General features: G+C 32.3%; 2 protein-coding genes across 2 annotated transcripts; both read right to left on the bottom strand.

Moving 5' to 3' along the window:
- Positions 1 to 12,785: 12,785 nt before the first annotated feature.
- On the bottom strand, positions 12,786 to 14,420 carry LOC127086551 (uncharacterized). The gene is made up of 2 exons (XM_051027327.1): positions 14,226 to 14,420; positions 12,786 to 14,109 (listed from the first exon to the last, which is right to left on the bottom strand). Exons 1-2 carry the CDS (start codon positions 14,277 to 14,279, stop codon positions 13,432 to 13,434), a joined length of 732 nt encoding a protein of 243 aa, XP_050883284.1. The 5' UTR covers positions 14,280 to 14,420; the 3' UTR covers positions 12,786 to 13,431.
- Positions 14,421 to 22,064: 7,644 nt separating this feature from the next.
- Positions 22,065 to 22,946, bottom strand: LOC127082135 (extensin-like). The gene has a single exon (XM_051022359.1). It carries the CDS (start codon positions 22,944 to 22,946, stop codon positions 22,065 to 22,067), a length of 882 nt encoding a protein of 293 aa, XP_050878316.1.
- Between the last annotated feature and the right edge of the window lie 3,171 nt (positions 22,947 to 26,117).

Genomic DNA, 26,117 nt, shown 5'->3' with positions numbered 1-26,117 from the left:
CCGACGATAGACGTAAATGACATTATGATTCCCTTCTGCCAAGGGCAAAACATGCACATCACGCTGTACTTTGACTAGACTTTGAATGCTTCTTGCATCACTGCAAATTCAAAGTTACATTCAATAACTTTTAGAATAATAATCGAGAAATAAAATTATGGTATACTTTTTTTTTCTATAGGTTGATTTTTTTTGTCTTTGTATTTTTTTAAAAAAAATTCTTAAATATTAAATTTTATTTGATTATAATTTTTAAAATTTGCAGATTCATGTAGATTTTTCTTTGAATTTTAAGTTTAAAGATTAAAATAAAATCAAATTAACATTCAGAAATTATTTTTAAAAAAAAAATACGTAGACAAGAATAAAAATCACAAAGATCAAAAAACTATTTAAATTACTGACTTTTTATATATAAATTTGTTATTGAATTAGTTTATAGATGTTGGCGGACTGATTTGATTCAGTATTGATAGAATCTCATACTCAAATCGATCGAAAATATATAGATTTATTTGAATTGAATTTTTATATTTTTTCGATAAAATCCAAATCAAATCAACCTAAAAAATAATATATTGATGTGAGTTAGATTGATCGGATATATTAAAAATAAATGTGTAAAAATATCTAATCTATACTACCTCTGTTTTTTTATTATATGTCACTTTGGAAATATATTTTGTACCACAATATAAGTCGTTTTATAATACCAATGAATCATTAATGTTATTTTTCCTGTTATACCCTTAAATATTTATTATTCTCTCTCCTTTCAATTATGTTAATTTCTCTTTCTAATATCATTAATGAAGGATAATTTTGTAAAATCCTTCGTAATTTATCTTTTTCATACCATAATTATTACATTTCTTAATACGTGTGAAAAGTCAAAAACGACTTATAATATAAAATTCTTAATTTTTTTCATTTCTCCCTATAGATTCACGTTTCATTTTTCTTCTTATTGAATTTAAATATCTTTTTTCTAATTTCCATAATAGTGATGATATAAATTATATGAATTAAAATAGTTGATTCAGATAGTTGAATTCGCATGTAGAATTTTGGAAATTCGTTGCCCGAATCCATTAATATTGAGTTTCATTGATTTGATTCGATCTTTGCCCGAATTAAAAAAATATCTAATTTAAATACCATAATTTAGTTTTGATTTCAGTTTAGTTCGAATTAAACCGAATCAATCAACACCTAATTATCTAAAATTAAAATCTTACTTTATATATATATATATATATATATATATATATATATATATATATATATATATATATATATATATATATATATATATATATTTGTCAACGAGATTAGTCGAACAGACTTATTTGAGGTAGTGTTTGAACATTGATCGGTGAAAAACATCAACTTTCTCACATGTTGGTGGTGACATATCTTAGTTAGAGGTGACCTATCTTAATTGGGGGTGCAACGGTTTGATTTGAATAAGTTTTTAGTTTTTAAAAAAATGTATAAATTGTTAAAATCTATATTGGTTTGTTTTGATTTAGTTTTCAATGATTTATAAAAATGAAACCACACTCAACTAACTGAGTTGGTTGGTATTATGAAACTTTTTTTTAAACTATTCATTCATCATACAAAAAATATATTTTATATTTTCTTTTTTTAATTATCATTTTTATAAACAAAATATTATATTCTCACTATTTTTTAAACTATTTCAAATTAAACTAAATAAATTCATACAACATATTTAAAATGATGATAATTCATCGTCAAATAAAAATACATCCATAAAATGCTCAAAATGACGATATTTTAATTTTTTTGTAAATTAAATATTTTTAACAAAGGTTCAAATCAATTTTTTATACCAATTTGATAAGTTTTTTACATTTCTATTAAAATAGTTAGTTCAATTTATAATTTTATTCATAAATGAGTTTGAATAATTATTAGAGTTAACGTTTAATTATAATAAAGAAAATACAACGATGAAAAAAAAGATGATGCTAGAGAAAAAAAGAAATTGAAAAACATAAAAGAGATAAAAGTAATCAAAATAATATGGAAAACAAAGATAGTGATCGGAAGAGGTTAACAAAATGATGGTGGTAAGTGGAACGATTACGGCAACCTAAAGATACGCGGTGAGTGGTGGAACTTTGGGTTTATTGTGAGCGAAAAAATTTATGTTTGAGTTTGTTTTGCCTTCTGAAGGGGGGAGTGAAGTGAAACAAATGTTTTTTGAGTTTGTGTTGGCTAAATATTCATGTTATGCAAGAATGAGATGACTATATACATCAGTTCGGTTCATCGATTCTACAATTTTTAAAAATGAAATCCAAGAACCAAATTTAGTCAACTCGATTTTTATTGGTTCGGTTCAGTTTTTTGACTAAACTAAACATATAATTTTTTTTGGTTTGACTTGGATTGACTTTTTGCTTTGATTGATTTTGTTGGATATGCTTGCACAACTAATCTCAATGTTAAAAACATAGTATATCTTTAAATGATTTTATTGTTGTGTATTATGCTACATATTGGCCTTGTGGGAGTACATATGTATGATTTCCCCTTATTCTAGGATCCGGATCCATTATAGTGTGAATATACATGCAATTACACACATTAACTGATCTCGGTTTGTTCGCATCACAGTTAGGGCAAATTCTATGTTTGGACTCAAGTATGAGAGAAAGATATTGGAGAGATTAGAGAATAAGATAGTGTAATTTGTGAAATAATATTATGACTTAAGAGTTATTAAAACATTACAACCATAAGTGTTTATGTACAACATGTGAGATTACTTGAGAGGCATGGAACTAACTAACTAACATACTTAACAACCTTCTAACTGATTCTAACTGCATAAAGTTGGATTTATTCATAACATGCTACCTATAATCCAACTTAAGAAACAACAAAACATGTAAACTATTCGAATTCAATAACTCTTAACTTCTTCCTAAGTGAACAAGAACATGTCAACCTTCAACCCTTTAGTAAGAATATCATTAAGTTGGGACTCACTTGAATAATGCTTCACTTCTCACTTTTCTTGATTCACTTGCTCCCTCAAGAATTGAAATCTAGCTTCTATATGTTTGCTCCTTCCATGAAGAATTGGATTTTTTGCCAAGTTGATAGTTGACTTGTTATCTAAATACAAGACAAGTAGTTTCCTAACTTGAACCTTTAACTCCTTCAACACTGATTCTATCCAAATTGCTTGGCATGATGCATAAGATCTTACAATATACTCTGCTTCACATGAGGATAATGCCATAACTAGATGTTTCCTAAAACACTGTGATATTGGTGCATCAAAAACTTTGAAGTAACCAGTTGTACTTCTTTGGATTAAAGCATCTTTCACATCATGGACATCCTCAGCTATTTCTTCTGTTGGAGTTTCGTCTGACTCACCGTCTAATTTTTCCAAGCCTAAGTTTAACAAAGGCTTGCTAGTTATGTTATTAGATGCCCAATTCCATGTTTCATTTTCATCGATAACAATGTCTCTACTGATCATCTGATTTCCACTGATTGGATTAAACCATCTATAAGCTCTAGTTTTGTGATAACCAATAAGTATCATAGCTTCACTTTTGTCATCTAACTTCTTCCGTCTAGCATTAGGCACATGCTTATGACAAATTGAACCAAACATCTTGAGATGATTCATTGAAGGTTTCTTGCCACTTCACACTTCTTCTGGAACTTTGTTCTTTAGTCTCCTTATTGGACACCTATTCAACATAAAAATGCACCATTTGTGACTGCCTCTCCCCACAATAACTTAGGCATACCTTTTTGCTTAAATATACACCTAGCCATATCCAAAATACTTATGTTCCTTTTCTCAGCTATACTATTGTGTTGAGGAGTATATGGAGTTCTGACCTCATCATTAATCCCATGTTGTGCATAAAATTCTTCAAACATATTGGAAGTGTATTATCCTCCACCATTTTTCTAAGAACTTTGATCTTCTTATCACTTTGATTGGAAATCAATATAGGAATGCTTTCAAGTCTTATTTTCTTATGAAATCATCTTGCATCTTAGAAGTGGTTCACTCAGATGTTTGTGGTCCTAGGGATTGAGTTCTTTTGCAGACCAATCACTATCTCTTGTGTAATAAGTTATTTGAGAGATATGAAGTTTAAGTGGCCAAACCTTAGATACCACAACCAACTTTGTTTGTGCTCAACCACAACTTGCAGACATTAAAATTCTATGGAGTTTATTAAAGTCTTGAAGGTTCTATTATTTGACAAAGGAGTCCTTAAGACTAGCTTATTGCTTGGATCAAAAATTTCAAGAACCTCATTCTTCATTAATACTGAGAATTATTTCTCAATAAGTTGTCCAACACTTAAGAGATTATACTTCATGCCTGATACATATAGCACATCTTCAATGATTGTTGGCTTGCCATTACTTTTCTTAATTACCATGTTTCCTACTCTTTTTTCTGTTGGTGACCTACTATCAACAAGTCCAATATTGCTTCTTCTAGACTCATCAAACTTGAGTAGTCATTCCTTGTGACCAATCATGTGATTTGAGCAGAATGTATCCAAGAGCTAAGTCTTCGAATCAGAATAATCATCTGAAACTACAGCCATAAATACCATAGTTTCAAAGCCATATGAATCATCTTGTGCTATTTTTTCTTCATCGCCATCTTTATCTTTATAAACTCATTTGCCTTTGTTGTACCAATAGTCCTTGGCCATGTGACCCCATTTCTTATAATTATAACCGTGCATAATTTTCTTATTGAATTTTTCTTTATGATTAGAAGTCCCTCATCTTTTAGAACATTTGGGATTGTCATCATTCTTTTGCTTTTGAGAGTGAAACAAAGAACCTTTATTGTTATTGATTTTGTCGAATTTGCATTTGAGCTTTCCATTTCCACCATTCTTCTTCCAAGTATAAGCTTGCAAAGTCTGGATGAACTCTTGAACACCTTTTCTTTTAAGAATTATTAACTTATGGGCTTTTAGTGAACCAACAAGATCTTCCAACTTCATTGTGAACAAATCATTGGGTTCGTCAATAGCCACAATAACATGGTCAAAATGAGAGGTCAAGGTTCTCATCACCTTCTCAATGATCATATTGTTTACCAGTGTTTCACCACAACTCTTCATCAAATGAACAATATTTTGCACCTTAAAAATATAGGCTGCAACTTTCTCATTTTCTCTTATATGCAGTAACTCATATGGTATTCGCAAAGACTGTAACTTTACATTTTTTACTTTCTCACCTCCTTCATAATATTTGACTAGAATAATCCATGCCTCATTCGCAGATTTAACATAAGCAATTCGATTAAAATTTGAACCATTAACTACTTATTGAATACAAAACGGTATCTTGTAATCCTTCTTCTTAGAATCTTTGTAAAGATTACATTGAGCTTCAGTTGTGTTTGCTGCAAGCTTAGAGAGTCCATTGATAACCACCTAAAGAGCGTCTTGAAAGCCAAATAAATATTTCATTTGCTTGTGCCAACGGTCATAATTCTTGCCATCAAGAATTGTAAGAGAATATGGAATTTCATTGCCTCAATTCATCATCGAAACAGATGCAAGTCTCCCCCTTAGGATACATGCTTTCTAGGCACGAGAACCAAAGGGCTTTGGATACTAATTTGTTAGGGAAAACTCTATGTTTGCACTCAAGTATACAACAACAATAATAACAATGACAACCAAGTCTTATACCATTAAGTGTGGTCGGCTATATGGATCAACTTCCGCCATAATGTTCTATCCAGGGCCATTATTTTATCCGAATTGTTAATCTCGAGATCTTTCTAAATAACTTGTCTTATAGTTTTCTTAGGTCTTCCTCTACCTTTATCTATTTGACTCATTTGCATCTGATCAACATTCCTTACAACATAATCCATAGGTCTTCTCTCTACATGCCTAAACCATCGAGTCCATTTTCCACCATCTTTTCTACTATAGGTGTTACCCCAACATTCTCTCTAATATTATCATTTCTAATGTCTTGTTTAATCTTACCATACATCTAACACAATATCCTCATCTCTGCTACACTTACTTTATTCTTGTGAAGATTCATAAGCGCCCAATATTTTGTTCCATACAACATCGCAGGTCTAACTGTAGTTCGATAAAATTTCCCATTCAACTTAAACGCCACCTTTCTGTCACATAAAATCCTTGAAGCTCTCATACATTTCAGTCACCCAACTTGAATTCAATGGTTTACATCCCTTCTATTTCTCCATCGTTTTATATTATGGACCCCGGATATTTAAACCACGTGACTTGTGGGATGATACAGTTTCCAACTTTCACCTATAGATTAGAAACGCTTCTCGTTTTGCTAAAATTACATTCCTTATATTCCGTCTTACTTCTGATTAGGCGAAAGTCATGTGTTTCTAAAGCTCGTCTCTAACCTCTGATTTAAACCATCCTCTGACTCTTCATGTAGGACTATATCATATGCAAAAAACATGTATCTCTGTGTTAGTTCTTGAATATCCTCCGTAAGTACATCCAAAATTAAAGTTAAAAAGGTAGGGGATTAGGGTTGAACCATGGTGCAAACCTATTGTAATGGGAAAATTGTTCATTTCCCCACTTTATGTCCGCACACTCTTGGATAACTCGAATATATGTAATCCTAACTCATTCTTCTCTAGGGTTTTTACAAAATCTCTATAGTCATTCTATCATGTGTCTTCTCAAAGTTAATAAAAATTAAGTGCAAGTCTTGTTGGTTCATCCGATAATGCTTCATCCCTATCTTATTAGATATATTGCCCTTCTTAAGTCCTCTTACCAGGGTCCGCATCATCAATTAATTTACATTTTTAAATTCAAATCATACACCAAAAAAGAGTATGAGATGTTATGACATAATACAAATTTATGATTTATGTTAAATTAAATTTTTGTTTTTAGACATTCTAGTAAAGAAGATTCAATTTAATAGTAAATAAAATCATATATCAAAATTCTTTCATGTTTCTTTCTAGATGAATAAATTTGAATCATGCAGAATTCAGTTTTTGATTTATTGTATAGGTTGATTAGAATCTGAATTAGGATTTATTTGTTTTAGTTTCTTTTTAAAATGATTTTTATAATATTATATATTTTTTAAAAAAAATTTATTTTATTTTTTAATAAAAAGTTTAAATAAAAATTTGGTTGAATAGTTATTCTTAAAATGTTATTTAGGTATTTCATAATTTTGTATCTTAAAATAAATTTTTGAAATATAATTTTTTGAAAAAAAATTATGATTTCGAATATGTTTTAATCTTCAATAATCATGTTTATATTATAAAATATCAAATTTAATTTTTAATTTCAAAAAAAAAATTATAACATTTTAAAAAACAATTTTATAAAAAATAATTTAAAATTACAAAAAAATATTTTTTTTTAAAGTTAAAACAGAATCCTTATATATAAATACATATTTTACATATTAAATTTAGTAACTTTTGTGGAAACCTTAAGAACAAAATTTTCTTCGATTTGAGAGTATCTTTGGATTAAAAACACGATGTAAACATAATAAGAATATTAGTGAGAAAATTCAATCTCTTCCTATTGAATTCTAAAGTAAATTTATTGTTGATCGAAAGGGGAAAATAAAAAAAATTATTCATCATAAACAGTCGAAGTTAATCTTTTATGATCTTCTTCCAGTTTTTATAAAAATTTATTAGTAGTGAATCAAATGTTGCTTTCTTCAAAATATGAATATTTTTTTAAACTGTATTATGTCAACAAATTTCAGTGTAAGCTCTACTTAAAAAAATTAATTGTTTAAAATTTTATTTTCACATAAATTTTAAATTTATTATAGATTGAATTTTTACCTGCTAAATTATCTCATTTTATTATTAATTATTATTATTATTATTATTATTATTATTATTATTATTATTATTATTATTATTATTATTATTATTATTATTATTATTATTATTATTATTATTATTATTATTATTATTTATTCCACCAACAAAATCATTTAATTTGAATGTATTGCCCCGTATGCTATGGTGACCGTGGAGAGTGGGGGCTTATGAAGGACCATAGAAAACCCAAGAAAATTGGTTCAAAGATTGACGAGAATGAGAAAAAATTGTAGATGGAATATAGCCTAATGTTTTGAATAATTAATGTGAGATATAAAACTTTAAGTTGCTTGTGTAAGATTAAATTATGTCAAAAAAGAATTTTAATTGTTTATTGGGTACTGGAGTTGATACGTCAATGAGTCGTTCACATTATTTCTTTTCTATTTCTTCAAACTAATTTTAAATTAAAAAAAAATCTATTTTTTCTATTTTGGTCTTTCAATGTAGATGGTTAATTACTTGGGTTTGTATCAGAAATAAAGTATTGACTTGGGCTTTAGCTTCTAATATAACTACAAACTTGGGCTTTATGAATTCAGAGTCAGACTTGAGTCCAAAGAGTAATGATTTTTGACAAAGCAACCAAAGAATTTAATTCCTTCGGATTATTATTGTAGTCTTATTAATTAATTAATTGACTAAAGTTCCAATATCAATCCTCCATGTTGAATTGCGCTATTAGCGGCTTATTTTTCATTTTCTATCCATTCTTTTAATTCCGACCAATCCACATGTCACCTTCACATAGTTAAATTATTTTTGTGAAAATTTAAAAAGCTCTAAAATGAATGAAATATTTTTTAATTAAGTAAATTATTTTTGAAAAATATTTGAGTTTTTCTTTTTCCGAAAATTCAGAGTACAATATATTTATAATTTTGGAAATGCAGAATGACTATACCATTTTCTTAAAATTTATATTTAGCCATTTTTCAACCAAGTTAAATATACACCTTTTTAGATTGTTAATTTTTAAAATTTGTGAAAAAAAATTGGAATATAATTTTATCACAAATTTTAAAGTACAAAATTTTGTAAAAATACCTAATAGTTAATTCTTTAAAAACTCAATAATATATCCATGAAATAAATTTCAAAAGCAAATTTACTATTCAAACTCGCAAGCACGAGGTGAAACCTTATAGAAAGAGAATGATACACTAAACATTATCCTTTTCAAGCATCATTAGCAAAATAACTATCATTTATTTGAAGAATAAATATTAATAATCAGTTTCATGGATGAGATCAATAATCAAATACATTATCACCGAAAAGATGTTAGAAGATAAGAAGGAATCCTCCCACCATCGAGGATGTTCCTACTCCCTAGTGGAAGTACACATGTATCCAAAAAAAGGTAAATATGTCTTGGAGGAGATTTATGAAGGAATCGATGATAACATTTGTATTGTATGGGTGTTACCTAGCAAAGAAAGCATTAAGCGCCATCATTATTGACTAACAACGAACCTAGACACAAAATATCATGTGAAAATATGTGATAAATTTTAGAGGTAGGAGAACACACACTTTCGACCGCCTATGAAGATAGGTGTGTTTTCACCTCATTGTTTGTTCTCCTGGTAGGGAATGAATATTTTGAAAACTTTCCCAATGAAATAATTTTAAGTGAAGTATTTGATTGCTAATGTAGAATATTTTTCCGAGTGAATAGAAACTAAAGCACTCGCTAACATAATCCTAAAAATATCATATGCTTCTATAAAAGAAACATTTTGACACAAGGTTTTACACTCAGAAGGTCGTCGTTATAGACAATGAAAAATAATTAGGCAAATAAAAGCTCCACAAATTACAGAAAGAAATATGTGTTATACAACACTTTACTTCGGTTAAGTATCCATGTCTAAACGATCAAGCAAAATATGCAAATAGAATTCTAAGGTGTGACCTTAAAATTAGACTCGACATTGCAAAGGTGAACTAGGTTGAATCGCTCACTCATGGTTTATGGGCTTTTGAGACTATCCTCACTCGTCCTTTATTGAAACTATTTCCTTCCGACTTATGGATATGAGGCACTAGTCCTAATTGAGATATGAGAACTAAATTAGAGGACCATGAGTCCCCGATCAATGGAAGAGAATAAAGAAAGATGTATAGAGTAATTATGCTTCCTTAAAATAATGTCAATCCCTTATGAACTTTCTAAATACGTGATTGATGACCAGTAGCGCGGAAAATGTAGTTGGCAAGGGTACATGGTCCCCTAAAGTGTATCCTCTGAGATGGAATGGAATATCTCATTGCGGGTCATTTTCGCTAGAGTTCAAACTATGACATGATTTTACTCGATTTTTTTCCAGCAAATCCATGAAAAATTCAAAGACCCTAAGACATCAAAGCCCATATGTAACTATAGGTGGTCAAAAAATATATGGGATACATTAATGAAGGACCAACAATTTGAATGTGGTTGGGACGGGGCCACCCCAGGTGATAATGAATCTACCTATCAAATAATTCAAAAGGCATATGGATCTATATCTCCATGAAGACCACATCATACATGAGAAAAGATAATCTAAGGTATCATCTAGAGATTCAATCATGGGTAGAAGGGATATTTGACATCTAGTCTCTATAACACCTTCATATGTGAAAGAATGGTAAGGATACATGTACATCAGTTCCGAAAAAAATAGAAGATTCCCCTAAATAGCCCATATTCACATAAATATGGTTATAGGTTATCTTTTGTCACCAGGAGACCATCTTTTATCTGGACATGCAAAGAGAAAATGTGACTTTGAGGAAGAGTCTGATATATCCACCCTTCTCTCTTAACATGAAAATATTGAAGAGAACAATATCCCTCATTAAGATCTATTAAAATGAATGATCCCTAAGGTTTAATTGAACTAGAAATCCCTAAGGGTAGTCCAATATCTTCTTCTTTTTTCATTTCTCATCCCCCAAATCGAGGGGGGGGGGGGGATATGCGTCACCTAGGATGGCACCTCCATCCATGAAGGATATACCACCACTTATGGAGGTGAGAAACTCCAGCAAAATGACATAAGATAATAAACACATAAGCCACATAAGGTGAAAATATTAACTTGAAAGAGTAAAAAACATATAGAGAATTAAACTTACTAATAAATGTAAAGAATAAGAAAGAATCACTTCATTGTGGAGCTCTCAAGAAGCAACAACTAAATCAAACACATAACAAACAATTAGGAACCATAAATATGAGGAACGGGAAATGGTGAAGAACGGAAAGGAATGGTTTCTCATTTCTTACAAACATTTTCAACCAGTCTAAGAAGTTAAAACAACTCTGAATCCAACAGTTGTGAGCCATGGGTCCAAGAGGTCGTGAACAGATCAATGTGTAAGCACCACGTCATTTAGGAGAGTCATTTTTCCATTAAAATAATCATTACATTTATGTTCCTATAAAATAATAAATACACCGCTCAACTTTTGCTAATTGCTCCCTAGATTATGGTCCATGTGGCTAAAAAATTGTGATAGTAGATGTCAGGACGATTACCCATCAGTATTGACTATGGTCAAGGGTAAGGTGACAACAAGTTTTGGACAAACGCTAGGACTTTCTAATAAATTCAAGATAAAAAATTATGACATCCATACCTCATACTCTAGGACTCCTCAATAGAACCCCTTCATCAATCCCATAAAGAATCATGATCTCTAATGTCTTCCAACAAAGGTGCCCTTACTAGTAGAACCTTTAAAATAAATCCATAACCCAACTCCAATGACAAAATTTTGGAGGTTGTTGTTCCAGACTGAGTTGATGCCAAACCTTCCGAATTCTAAGACATCCAAGTCTTAGAGAAAAAAAGGGTCGATGGATGAACACACCCTAAAGACAGAGGATCCTAACTGAGCTTCCTCCCACTATCTATTTGATGGGGAAGATCATGGTATCCCAAGACACCTATTCCACAAGACAATAGTCTCAAGAAAGGTTTTAGAACCTCTAAATCATAAATCTTAATCATAAAGTCTAATGAATGAATCAAACTCGGATACACGTTATTTTAAATCTTAAGCCTTACATTTACACTCATCACTGAGTTGTTCATCAAAATATTTACATGTAAGACTTCTCATTATTAGATGCAATGTACAAGAGATAAAGAAAATGTTTAAATTATTCAAAAGATTTAATACACATTTTTCTATGATTTTTTGGACCTATCAATACATGACCTTCAAAACCTAGATAAGGTTAATACGAATACGAGGTATCGTTTAAAAGGAAAAAAAATCTATTAGACATTATTCATGACTAAAGCCTTATATACTAGTAACATCTAACTGTCTCCTATGGAGATGACTATCCATGTGACTTATCCCTGTCCTTGACCCTATTGCTATGAGATCTTTATTAATTTTGTTTGTAATATTCCTTGTATGCTTTTTCATCCTTGAATAGGACAATCCAAGGCACCAAATTATGACTTAAAATGGTAAAAACTATTTGGTAAAAAAAAGTCATAGACAAGGCACTTACTTTAGTAATAAGAAACATTCTTTATACAATATAATTAACCTCTTTTTTCGCATAGTATAATATATTAATCAATTTGACAACTTTTTAATCATAATATAACATGTTTCATTTGTCTATGGAATCCTGTTTTTTTTAATCCTTTCCTATTACCATGCTTTGAACATGATTTAGTCAACATTATCTACTCTTCTACTTCAAGAAATTCAAGAAATGAGCTTATGCAATCTTTTAAGGATGTCTTACCACAAAAATATTAATAGGGTCGTAACATCTATATCGACGAAAATCGCAAAATCAAACTGAACTAATATAAATTACATAATAAATTAATACAAAGGAGAATAGAGATTAATATTTCTATTGATGTAAGAAAGAAAAGTTAAGATCTGAATAATCATAACTTATCTAGCAAAAGCATAACATAATCATACATATAACACCAGTAATAGATACTAATTCTAACTTTTGGGTCCACCCCAAACCAACAAACAAACCTCAAAGACCATAGCTTTTTGGTTGTTGTTGGTCACACTCACCTCCCAAACCAACCACTCCACACCCAATTTTTCTCTTCATTTTTCATCATCTCATCCTATACATCAATCTCACTCACAAACACAACACACACACACAACATCTCTTTGTTGCACAATAATAACTTCAAACAAAATCAAATCCTCTTTTGCATCAAAAAGCAAAAGTAAGATTGTGAAGATTTGACAAATTCTTCACCCCAAATATTTCCTCCTAAAAAAACCTAAATCAAAAAACACACTATACATATACTAGATTAGTCCTCTAACCTTAAAAATCCTATGATTCTGCAATGTTTGCAATCACAGTGAATTTGACAGAATCATAACGATACCGTAATTTTGTTGAAACTCGAGTAATCTTTTTTTGTTAAAACCAGATTGACCTAACTCATTTAAACTTGAACTATATAACTAAATTAAAATCTATATGGTAAAATCTTTCTGAGTAGAAATCAGTGAAGTACAACCCTTTGGTACTTATTCTGATTAGGAGAATCAGAGTCATCAAAAAACACCCTTTTCCTATTTACTCTTCCACACTGAGAATTAGCATTAGTAGTATCAATATTGGGACTAAAAATTGAATCTTGATGGAGGATCTTAGGTATGGAGACAGGTGGAATCTCAAAGGACTCAAGAGGTGGAGGAGGGTGTTTCCACTGAGGAAGTGGTCCAGCAAGAAGAAGAGTTTGCAGCAAAGGACCAGCTTTCATCACTGCCTGCAAAAGTTTACCTTTTTCAGGCAATGGTTTGGTTGGTGTTAGTATATCAATCATGGATTGGTCGACGATAACCGGCGAAGAAACAATGCTTTCTTCGCAATCTGATGAAGACAGAGAGAAACAACCATTGTTGTTTGAGTCAATTGATCTTTTTGTTGTGATTGGTTCATCTTCAATGCTGGAAACTCCAGAAAGTGGAGCATTCTGTTGGTGGAAAAGTAGATTCTCTAAGAGAAGTCTTTGACATTTCTCTTGAGCTTCATCTCTTTCTTGAATGATGTTGCTGATTAGATCCTTGAGGTTGGTTAGTTGTTCATCTTTTTTTGTGAGTTCTTCTTGAGCTAGAGTTCTTGTTTGTTCAAGCTCTAGACTTGTGTATAGAAGTGATTGTCTCAGTTCCTCCATTGACTGTAAAAAAAAATCAATTAAGTTAAGCAAAAATAATCAAGAATTAATCAAAGGTTATGTTATGAGTTTATTTAGATGAAATTGAAGGAAGCATTGTGAATGGAAATAGTTGGTACCTTTCCTTGGCAGAAGTAAGCCCAATTTAGAAGAGAGTTAGGTTGATGGTCCATGTTATGAAGATGAAAATTTGTGTAAATAAGTGCTTTTTTGAAAGAGGAAGTGAAAATGGAGGGAAGAGGAGAAACGAGATGTGGGAGAGAGGAAAAGGAAAGTGAGTGAGGGTTTTGGGTGGAGGTACAACTATAAGCTCTTTTTATAAGAACCAGTCCAAGTCACTATTTGCCATTTTGCTTTTTCACAAGTGAAAAAAAGTTTAATTAACGACAAAAATACAAAAACACAGATACGATATTAAAGCACTGATACGTTGATATTAATAATAATTAAGAAAAATCAATAAATTAAACGAAATCACATATATCGGTGTTTTATCATACACTTCTGAATTAAACATATTCATGTCTCTATCAGACATTTGGACCGACAATTGAATTATGTTTAATATCAATATCGGAATCATATTTGGGGTGTTCATGTTTTATAGACAGAAATGTACGACAAAGAGTACATTCTAGGATACTGTGTTTTTTTTTATCTATTTTGAAACAGTGTTTGTAACTTTTTTGTTTGTTTGAAAACAGTTAATTTGGTTGTGGTACAATCTGAAACAGTAGCGCGGGGAAACAAGAATAAGCAGTAAAAGCGGGAACAAGAAAAGTAGTAGAAATCAAGTCTTGTTCACGTTTGTTGATTTGCTTTTTTAGCAACTTCACTCACTTGTTTTTTATTGACCATAAAATACAAGAAAGTGACTGAAAATTAACAATGGATACTCAAATCATATATATTAATTTCATTTTCAAGCATTTTTTTTATTATAAATTATAAAAGTAGCTATAGGATTGAAGGGATAGAATAGAAGTCTTATGAGATAACGAAGAGTTGTGATAAATCCAGACGGAGTCTACTCGTAGGATCTTTGGATATCTTTTTGATAATTATATTTCTATTGTATTTAGTTTGTTTTAACCATTTGTGGTTTAGAGTGAAGCATCTTTCACCAAACATGATAGTTATTTAACAAATTAGAAATCTCTTGATAAGTGAAACTATTTTTAGCCCTTCAATTTTTTTAATTAGTAAAATTTTATAATCTAATAGACCTAGAAAGTTGGCTAGACTAGACAGGAGAGCAATGTTTCATAGTAATAAAATTGAGATATAATTGAAATTGTTATGGTTTTATAGGATTTTGTTATTTATTTTATTGGTTATCGTTTATTTTATGTTTTTACTAATTGAGTCTCCTCTCAGTTAAATCATCACGCGTTTTTTAGAATTAGGTGTTTTTCATAATGTAATTTGTATGCATAAATTAATATTTTATCTAAAGTCGATGCAAATGGTTCAAGTCAATAAGTCGAAAAACTTGAATCAATAAATTGATGAATGCATAGCTCAAGTCAAACTAATTCTCGATTCACTTATGAACACTTCATCATATGTCTCGAAATTTCAATTCTTGAAGTGTGATTCGAATCACAATTTAGTGTGATTGGAATCATGACATGAATGTGTAAATCAAAATTTGCTTCTCAAAGTATGATTCGAATCACAAGATACCTCGGTTCGAATCAGGTGATAGCTTGATTAGAATCACATGAAAGACTGATTTGAATCATGGCTAGACTTTAAAATTTGGAGTCCTCTTTGGTTTAGTGATTTAAATCAAGAATTTTTTTACTCGAATCAAATGTGCAAAATTTGGGTGTTATGTTCTTGATTTAAATCATTATCATATTTGACTTGAATCATAATTTTTGCTCATGACTCGAATCATAAGAGTCATCTTACTAATTTTAGTGCATTAACTTCAACACATATATAATAAAAAAAAATCTCTCTCTAGCATAGAACAACAAGACAATTTTCAAACCTTTTGAAAATCATTTTTGAGTTTTGTCAATCACATAAAATATCACTTTCTCAAATCAATCTTGAAGAATAAATTTTTCTTGCTTTGATTCTGTGAGTTCTTGAGCATTGTTTTGGGAGATTGCATTTGAAGTCATTCATCTTGAACCTCTAGCAAATCACCATGCTTTTGTGTGTGCTTCTGAACTCCGAGGGAGTGTGAGATTTATAAAGAAAAGGGTCATTAGGTGTTAATTCTTTACGAAGTTTGAGTTTCAGATCAAACAATCAAGTCGTGATTGTGTAACTAGGATTCGTAATCCTGTAAAGGAAGACGATGTGTTTTCTTCTCTAAGGAAATCTTTGGTAAAACCAAGTGAAGTTTACTATAGAAAAAATTGGAGTTTCCAGTTCCTTGGACAAGAGACTTAGGGCAGGGGTGAGTGAAGATTGTTGCAGACAGAAGCTTGGAGCAAATCTTTGGATCTAGGAAGATGGTCTGATTCAAGGTTAAGTGAAGGCCTTGTGGAATTCATCCTTGTGAGTTGTATACATCAGAAGAAAAATCATATTAAAGCTATTTATCTATTGATTTAAGTTTTAGCATTATCTAAGATTATCTAATTGAATTTTCAATGATTTGATGCTGGAGGTTGGACTAGGCGCAAGCGAGAACGAATATGTTGAACCAATATAAATACTGGTGCATTTTTCTATATCCCTATCTTTAAATTCATGTATAAATTTGTAGATCCTAGGGTTTATCTTCTTTCTAGAATCACATGTGACTAGGTTTATTGCTTATAGTGATTTTGTCCAATAAGCACAAGTTTGTGATAAATTAAGTTTGAGAAATTATCTTTCTGCATATTATAGTTGTAAAAATTGTAATGTTAGATTTCTATCTCAACTAATAAAGTTCAATTTAAACATATTGTGCAAATTGAATTTATTTAATTGACACATTAATTGTTTAGCATTTTCATCTTTTCATATTCATTGTATTTTCTATAAAATATCGGATGCCCTGCTTTTTTGTAAAACTCTAATCTTGAAGAATATATTTTGAAATTGGTTTATAGGGAAAGGTATATTCAACCCCTTTCTAGACTATTCTACATCCATATTATACCCAACAATTGGTCTAAAAGTTGGTCTTCTCATCAATTCTTGTGACTTCAAAAGTTTATAATTGTGTAAGGATGATCTGAAAGGAGCGTATAATAGAGCTCATGTATTCAAGGGTGAAAACTATGTGTATTCAAAAGATAACATGTATGTTCACTTAATGTCATTTGATAAAATGTTTTGATTTACTATCGAAGACGAACATTTTTTGGTCAAAATGCATCGTCGGTGGCATTGAAACTATAAAACCACCAAAGGATTGGGATGATGAAGAAACTAAGAAAGCTTCTTACGATTTAAAAGTGAGGAATATACTATTTTTTTCCTTGAGCGCTAATGTATATTACTGAATTTCACATTGTCAGACATCTAAATGAATGTGGAATGCACTTTATATACTCAATGAGGGAACTGAAGATGTGAAGTAATATTTGATTAACACATTGACAGAAGAATGTGAGCTTTTCCATATGGAACCAGGTAAAACTGTGGAATTCATGAAGATGCATTTTATCCATATAATCAACAAGTTATAGAATTCAGGTAAGACTTTATCTAACTAGCGGTGTGCTAACAAATTATTAAGGTATATGTGTAGGGAGTGGCAACCAAAAGTAACAATCATAAAAGAGTCACATGACTTGAAAACTTTGGATGTATCTACACTATTTGAAAAACTTACGGAACATGAGCATGAGTTAAAGAAACTCAAAGATAAGAACATAATCCCCTTGAAGGCATCCACTTCTAACGTCAAGGTAGAGGAAGATGATGTTAGTACTGATAAGGATTCTTCTAAAGAGTAAGAAATAAGGTTGTTCGTGAAACGCTACAACTAATTCATAAAGACAAATTGTCTTAAGGATTCAAACAAAAATTTGACAAACTTCAAAAAGTCTCATCCACCAAAGAAGATGGAAGACAAAAAATAAGGAATACATGCAAATGACCTACTATGTGTATGGTAAATCCTAACACTACATAACTCATTGTCCAAGCCTAAATAAGCACATGAATAAGCAAAGGTTCTACAAGATGAAGGGCAATGACACCAAAGGTCGCATAGCCTACGTAGCTTGAGAGAAAGAAGAAGACAAAGAATCTTCCTCTTGTAGCTCAAGTTTAGATGATGACGAAAGGGCTCATGTATGCTTAATGGAACATCACAAAGAAAAATACTTGGAGGTAAGTGATTCAAACTCACATTTTAAACCTTCGTATGATCAGATGTCAAAAGCATTTCTTGAAATGCATACTAATGCTTTAAATGATATTAAGAAAACATCTCTTCAAAAGGAAATGATTTCATAGCTTGAGAGAAAGTTTTTACATCTTAACGGTTCCTTCGAGTCTTTAAAAGAGGAACACACATTTCTAGTAATTGAACAATTAGGTAAAGTACTTTAGAAGAAAGGGTAAATACAATGGAATGTGATACTTGTCCAATTTTTTGAAATTTGAAATTAAAAACTTGAAAGAACGATTAACATATATCATTAAGTTACCTAGTGTTTTTTATATTAATTCAAGTGTTGAAAGGAAAATTTTTAGAAAACATTTCAAGTAAAATGCTTAGACGTAATAGAAATAGAAATTATACTAAAGTGGTTTTTCATTATTGTAATGAGAAGGAACATATTACGCCTCTATGTCACGTTACGAACATAGAAGTATATAATGTTATCATGACATGGGTTTCTAAAGACCTCATTACTAACGCTCAAGGATCCTAACATACGCTGGGGACCTAAATTACCTTGTTAATATTCTTATAGGAATGCATTACCGTCACGAAAAGAATGTGAATTTTAGATAGTGGTTGTTCAAGACATATGAGGGGAACACTTCGATGTTTATCGTTTTTGATCATTAAGAATGCAGTCACGCTGTCATACCCCAAATTTGTCCTACCTAATTTGCATTGCATTTTCTTTTTTAACTCATTTTCATCTGCATTAGTGTGACCATTTCATCTAGACATATATGTTTATTAGTTTTGAGGATCATTCATTGGTATAAAGTGGACTTGTTTTCTACATTGGTTAAGTAAATTCATCTGCATCTTTGTTGACCATTAGTTTGCATATGAAGCAAAGTCAAAGTCAATATTTGACATTTAACTTTGTTTCATTCAAGTTTCATTTCACACATATCATTAATCTTTCTTTTTTTACTCCAACTTTTTTTGGATTTAATTCTCTGTCAATTTAAATGCATTCTTGAGGTTATCATGTGCATATTTGGGGAATGATCAAAATAAAACATTATTTGACTATACATTAAAAGAATAATTAGGTTCGTATCATTAAAAGGGTTAACTAGGTATGCATTATTGAATGAAAATTGAATTGGCTTTATGAATAAGACAAATGATACTTTTAGAAAAGTACATCCATTTACATAATATGGTAAAAAAAAGAATAAAAAATGAGGTTTGTTCTACTTTACATTTTTATCTCATGATAATATTACAAAATATGAATAAATAAAAGAAGAAATAGAAATTTTACTCTGCTCTTTGCAGCTAGTCCTCACACTAAGCATGTTGCAACATCCTCATGCCATCATCACCCATCACCATGTACGATACTCTTGCAAATGGAAAAATCACAAAGCATCATGGACATACAACAAGTTACAATCGTCAATGTATCAAATACCATGGAATCACCCTTGAATGAACCTTCACAACCATCATAATACATACATACCACACCAATATCATAAAATCATGGAAAATCATAAAAAGAGGGTAAAATAAAATTGAAACAAACCCCTCTAAAATAAGTCTGTGACTCACTCATTCAACAATGCAAATACTCTCTACAAAATCAACAAGGGATATTTGAATATAGAGAAAAACAAGAAAGGGGGTTTGAATTGTTTTCACAAACATTAAGAACTTTTGAAGTTTCTACACACACACACACAAATAAGACAAACAACACATAAGTTATCATGGTTCCCTTGAAACTCAAAGCTACTCCAGTCCACCGTACCAAGGTGATTTCGCCTTCAAAAAGGAGTTAATCCAATAATCTAGAAAGATTACAACAACGTCTAAGAGTACAATAATCTCTTATCCCTCTCAAGTCTACAAACTTCACAAGTCACTTGAGGAACTTTACAACAACTATTTTAGATATACAAGAAGGTGTTTAGTGCTTATGGGTAAGCAATACGAACACAATAAAACTAATTGAATCTCACACTAAGAGGAACAACTCGTGTGATAATGTAAAACAAGAATTAGTGAATAATTGAATTTTGATGTACAGATTTATTATAGGATGGTTTTGTATCTTGGTATGATGATGGTTGAACCTTTTTATAGTGCTTGGAGATGATACCATTGAATGTAGCATTGATGTTGATATCTTGTCAATAATGGGATTTAATAACATTAATTTTGTTGTCCTTTCCATAGCCGTTTAGGAGAGTATTCAATTTTCTCCATATAAATTTATACCATTTTCGGAATACTTCGTTGTTAAGTTGATATGATTTGTTGGGCGTGAATCAAAGTGCGCAGAATTCAGATACTTCTCTTAGATCTTGTATTCTTCAGATAGTTGTCTGACGTGTTTTCTTTAGAGGTTCTTAATTAATCTCTAATTTGACATTCTTCAGATGTGATGATCATTAGAGAATTTAGGTGAGGGATCCTTTAGATGCAGAATATTAGAGTCTTTAGATGTCAGATGCGAATACTTTTAACTTCAAGTCATCTATTCTAAACTTGTGTAATGTTAGATGTTGTTTCATCATATTCATTTATCGTTAGAGCCCTTCACACTTAGCGAATTTTATTAGGGTACCAAAATGTTTCATCCTTTGTTATCATCAAAACTTAGAGATAAATTGCAGAACCAAAATCTTTTTTTAACAATCTCCCCCTTTTTGATGATGACAAAACTTCAAACTGTTGATGAAACAATGATACTTATTAACAATTAAAGGAAGGTAATTTCAAAGTCAGATATACTCTGACTCCCCCTTAGATAAGCAATCTCCCCATGAATCTGATACTTTAGAAAGTTTAGAATTTCTTACCAGAGCCTCTTACGTTACTTAGCTTGTTTGTCAAATGTTTTACTCAGATACTTTTTGCAAGAACTTAGACTGTGTAATATATTTAGATGTTTAGAATAGAAGCAGTGCATTATGAGGTTTAGATATTAATTTCATCATAAGGTTGTTTAAGTATTTCTCCCCCTTTTTGTTAGACTCAAAAAGACATATAAAAAACATATAGAGCAAGACAAAACTTCATTGGATAAAGAAGACAGGTACAGATAAGGACAAACATAAAAGCTAAAACACTTAGAAGAAATAAAAAAAAGCAGAAATCCTAAGGTGCCTAAGGGTTTGGAGGAGGCGGAAACCTCTGAAACAACTGAGTCAGGAGATTCTAATACTGGAGTTGACAGAGTCCTGTTGATCCAGTCTGGCTCTTACAATCTGTGTTCCTTCTGGAGTTCTTCTAGAGTCTTGAGCACCAACGGAGCAAGATCGGGGTTAGAGGTCTCACCCTGAGTCATAGCCACTTCCTTTGCCTTGGCATCTTCTTCCACAACAATGTATGTTACTTCTTCAGTGTCAGCCTTAGCTTTGGCTTCAGCTTCAGCAGCAGCAACCTTAATGGCGACCTTTTCTTCGGCTTCTTTTCTTGCATGCTCTTCATATTCCAGTCGTGCCTTTTCTTCATCTTCTTGACGAGCTTTCTCTTCAGTTTCTCTAGCCAGACGAGCCTCTAGCCTCACCTCAGCGTCTCTAATGTAGTCATTTTTGACTTGTTTAGAGAGGCTTTTCAGCTTGAAGAGCTCAGATGTCATCCATCTGAGAAATCCATTCTAGTGATTCCTCACTTCAGAGGGGTTATCACTTAGATTGGACTGTTCAGACAGTGATCTGAGCTTCACAACTGAGGATTCAGAAAATAAAGCAATTGTATCTTTCAAGGTAGGGAAGGTTGGTTCAGGTTTAGAAGATGGATTGATGGGTTCTGTTGAAGTGTGGGTGGTTTTAGTGGGAGGTTCAGAGGGTTGTCTAGTTGGAGGTTCAGATGGTTGTTCAGATGGTTGTTCAGAGGGTGGTTCTCTATGAGGTTCGGAGAGTGGTTCTATTTGAGGTTCAAAGGTAGAAGGTATAGAGGTATTTGGGATAGGTGGAGGTTGGTTAGATAGTGCAATGGCTTGTAGTTGGGCCAGTGTTGGGGATGAAGGGTCAGGGTTTGCTGGCTGTTCAGAGTCGAAGGATATATCATAATATGGTGGTGAAGAGGGAGTTGATGAGAGAGATGAAAGGGATTCACTCAGAGGTGAAAAGTCAGATGCGGGGAGTGTTGTGGTGGTGAGGTTGATTTGTCGTGGAGGGAATAAGGAAGGATCAGAGTTGTGATGTTCAGAGGTATGTGGATATGATATGGTAGGTTCATAGGGGGTAAAGGTGGAAGAAGTTTGAGGTAGTGAGGAAGATAATTGCTTTAAATTTGAATGAGAGGGAGTTTCGAATGGTAGAGACTTACTTGGGATGGAGGAGTCCAGAGGCGCAGGCGATCTGGCTGCAGACGGCTCTCCCAGCTTCAGAGTCTTAGACTTCTTGGATTTCTCAGAAGGCTCTTTTTTCCTCTTTATGAAATTGGGTGGCTGTTCTGGAAGCCAGTCCAGTGAGAACTCTAAGACATCCACCCCTTGAGATGCCAGGTCCTGAAGGTAATGGGCGGTGACCTCCATAGGATATATCTTGGAGAACAGATAGAGACCATTGGGTATCTTTCTCTAATCCTTCAGAGCTTCCCATGAGGTGTATAGAGTTGGCTTGACCATGACTCTTTCGATGACTCCCATACTCTTCAGATTTCTTACATTCAGAGGTTTCCCAATGTCTACTGTCACATCTTCCATCAGATTGTAGGATATCAGGTGATCTACCAGCCCGCTTTAGATCAGAACATCAGAGATGAGCCTTCCCAAAGGAATGTAGTTTCTGGGTTTCATGTGATTTCTGGTATCCCTGACTAAATCCCTCAAATACTTGAATAGTAGCGCTGGCAGATTCAGCTTGAGTCCTTTGTGGAGGTAATACAAAATAGACTTCTGATCTGTGTTGATATAGTCATAAGTGTTTGAAGCTAGAAGGTGGTGGATGGTACCCAAAATGATATTCAACCAGACTCTCAGATTCTAGTGAAGCTTCTTGTTCTTAGAGGATCTGCCTTTAGAGCTTTGTTTGAAGATAGTTAGAACAATCTCCCGAGACATGTATCTTGCCTTAGGGTTTATGTTATAAATCCTTCTGCCCCCAGTTTTCTCCATGTTTAGAAGCTTGGCAATATATTTTTTAGTGATGACCATCTTCACACCCAGAACATACGAAACTATGCAGTGGTCATCGCAGTCTGTGAATCTCCAGAACTCTTTGATAAGGAAGGTGTAGATGGGACCATTGAGCCTCTGAAAATAATTTTCCCATCCTTATTTCTTCAGTTCCTCAGTGAGATCAACACCATTGTGTTTCATGTTTTCAAAATCCACAAGAGACTCACAGAGAACTTCCAATTTCTCAAAGGGTGTTGCAAGGTTGATGTGAGGTGGACGATCAAGGACGTGGGGTTCCTTGTAGACAACGGTTGATATTGTATCAGTTTCAGTAGAGGTTTGTTTTGGAGCTTCAGTAGGATGTTCATTGGCTTCCATTTGTTTGGAATAGTTGTATACCTGTTGTTGTTGAGAATCCATTTTGGAGAGGATGAAGATGTTGTTGAATGTTGATGAAGGTATGAAGGAAGTTGATGTACTTGAAGATGTTGAAAGGCTTGGAGAGAGTTTGAGCACAAAGGGTTTGTGTAGGTTTGTGAGTGAAAAGTGTGAAAGGTAGAGTTATGAAAAGTATATATACACATTAGTAGCATGCAAAACGACATTGTTATTATAGAATAGTAAACAACACAATTAATTAGCGCAGAATTATGAGTTGACATCCTTGAGGAGAATTAATTACAGCTAATGATGGATGTCTAATCCCAAAAATATGCACACTGCTCGAGGAGATCTCAATAGTCTGGCTCTTGAGTTCTGTGCTAGAAAATTGTCTAGAAGATCCAAGGCCAGACGCTAGAGAGGCCACATGTTGATGTTTCTGACATCAAGAATCCCAAGAGATTTTTGATTCAGAGGGTTTCTAATTCATATTACATCTAACTGGTAAAAGTATCAGAACCAGATCTAGATGCCAACAATAGATTTAAGTCAAATCCTATTTTGACACGTCAGAGGAGAAACACAAGTTTAGAATCACTCTGGACAATCTGCCATGTTTAAATGTTTCAGAATGAAGGAGAATCTATCTTCATCTAGAGGTTTTGTGAAGATATCAGCCAATTAATAGTCTGTATCAATGAAAGTTAAAGTTATTACCCCTTTCTGAACATAGTCTTTGATAAAATGATGTTTAATTTCTATGTGTTTTGCTTAGGAGTGCAGAATAGGATTCTTACTTAAATATATGGCAGCAGTATTGTCACAAAAGATAGGAATGTTACTCCCATATATCTGAAAGTCCTCTAGCTGATTCTTCATCCAGAGCATCTGAGTGTTGCATAATGAAGCTGAAATGTATTTTGCTTCTGCAGTTGAGAGTGCAATGGTTGATTGTCTTTTGCTAGCCCATGAGATGAGGTTTCCTCCCAGAAACTGACAGTTTCCAGATGTGCTTTTGCGTTCCAATCTGTCTCCAGCGTAATCTGCATCACAGTACCCAGAAAGCCGATACTCTGATGTTTTCTTATACGCCAGGCCAAGGTTAGGTGTTCCTTTCAGATACCTTAGGATTCTCTTAACAACAGTTATGTGAGATTCCCTTTGATCTGACTGGAATTTGGCATAGAGACAAACACTAAATAATATATCTGGACGTGTAGCAATAAGATAGAGAAGAGAACATATTATTCCACGATAGAGTTTCTGACAAACCTTTTAACTTACCTCTTCTTTCTCCAGAATGCAAGTTGGGTGCATAAGAGTCTTTGTTGGTTTGATTTATGACATTTCAAACTTCTTCAGAATGTCTTTTATGTATTTGCTTTGATAAACATAAGTAGCATCTGATGTTTGATTGATTTGTATTCCTAGAAAGAACTTTAGTTCTTGCATCAGACTCATTTCGAATTCAGCCTGCATTAGCTCAACAAATTCTTGACAGACAGAGGGGTTAGCAGAACCAAAAATTATGTCATCAACATATATTTGACAGATCATAAGGTCATTTCTGATGTTTTTACAGAAGAGTGTAGAATCAACTTTGCCTCTAATGAAATCATTTTCCAGAAGAAAAGAACTTAGTCTTTCATACCAAGCCCTGGGAGCTTGTTTTAGACCATAAAGAGATTTTTTCAATTTAAAAACGTGTTTTGGACATTTTGAGTTTTCAAAACCAGGTGGCTGATGAACATACACCTCTTCAGAAATATATTCATTCAGAAATGCACTTTTGACATCCATCTAATATAGTTTGATAGAGTAATTTACAGCAAAAGATACAAGTAAACAGATAGATTCTAACTTGGCGACTAGAACAAAGGTTTCATTGTAGTCAATACCTTCTTGTTGACTATAACCTTGTGCCACCAACCGTGCTTTGTTTCTGACCACTTCACCCTTTTCATTCAGCTTGTTTTTGTACACCCATTTGGTTCCAATGATATGGGTTCCCTTGGGTTTTGGTACAAGATCCCAGACATCATTCTTTGCAAATTGATCAAATTCTTCTTTCATTACTAGAACCCGAACTTGTCTTGAAGTGCTTCTTCACAGGATGTTGGCTCTATCAGAGATACTAGTACCATAAGTGTTTCTTTAGAACCTTTGAAGGTTGATCTTGTTCTGACGGTTCGTCTTTGTTTCCCA

This window comes from Lathyrus oleraceus, chromosome 5, assembly GCF_024323335.1.
Source record: "Lathyrus oleraceus cultivar Zhongwan6 chromosome 5, CAAS_Psat_ZW6_1.0, whole genome shotgun sequence".
Lineage (NCBI taxonomy): Eukaryota > Viridiplantae > Streptophyta > Magnoliopsida > Fabales > Fabaceae > Lathyrus > Lathyrus oleraceus.
The sequence above is the reverse complement of the archived record's forward strand: the minus strand, read 5'-3'. Positions and strand labels throughout refer to the sequence as shown.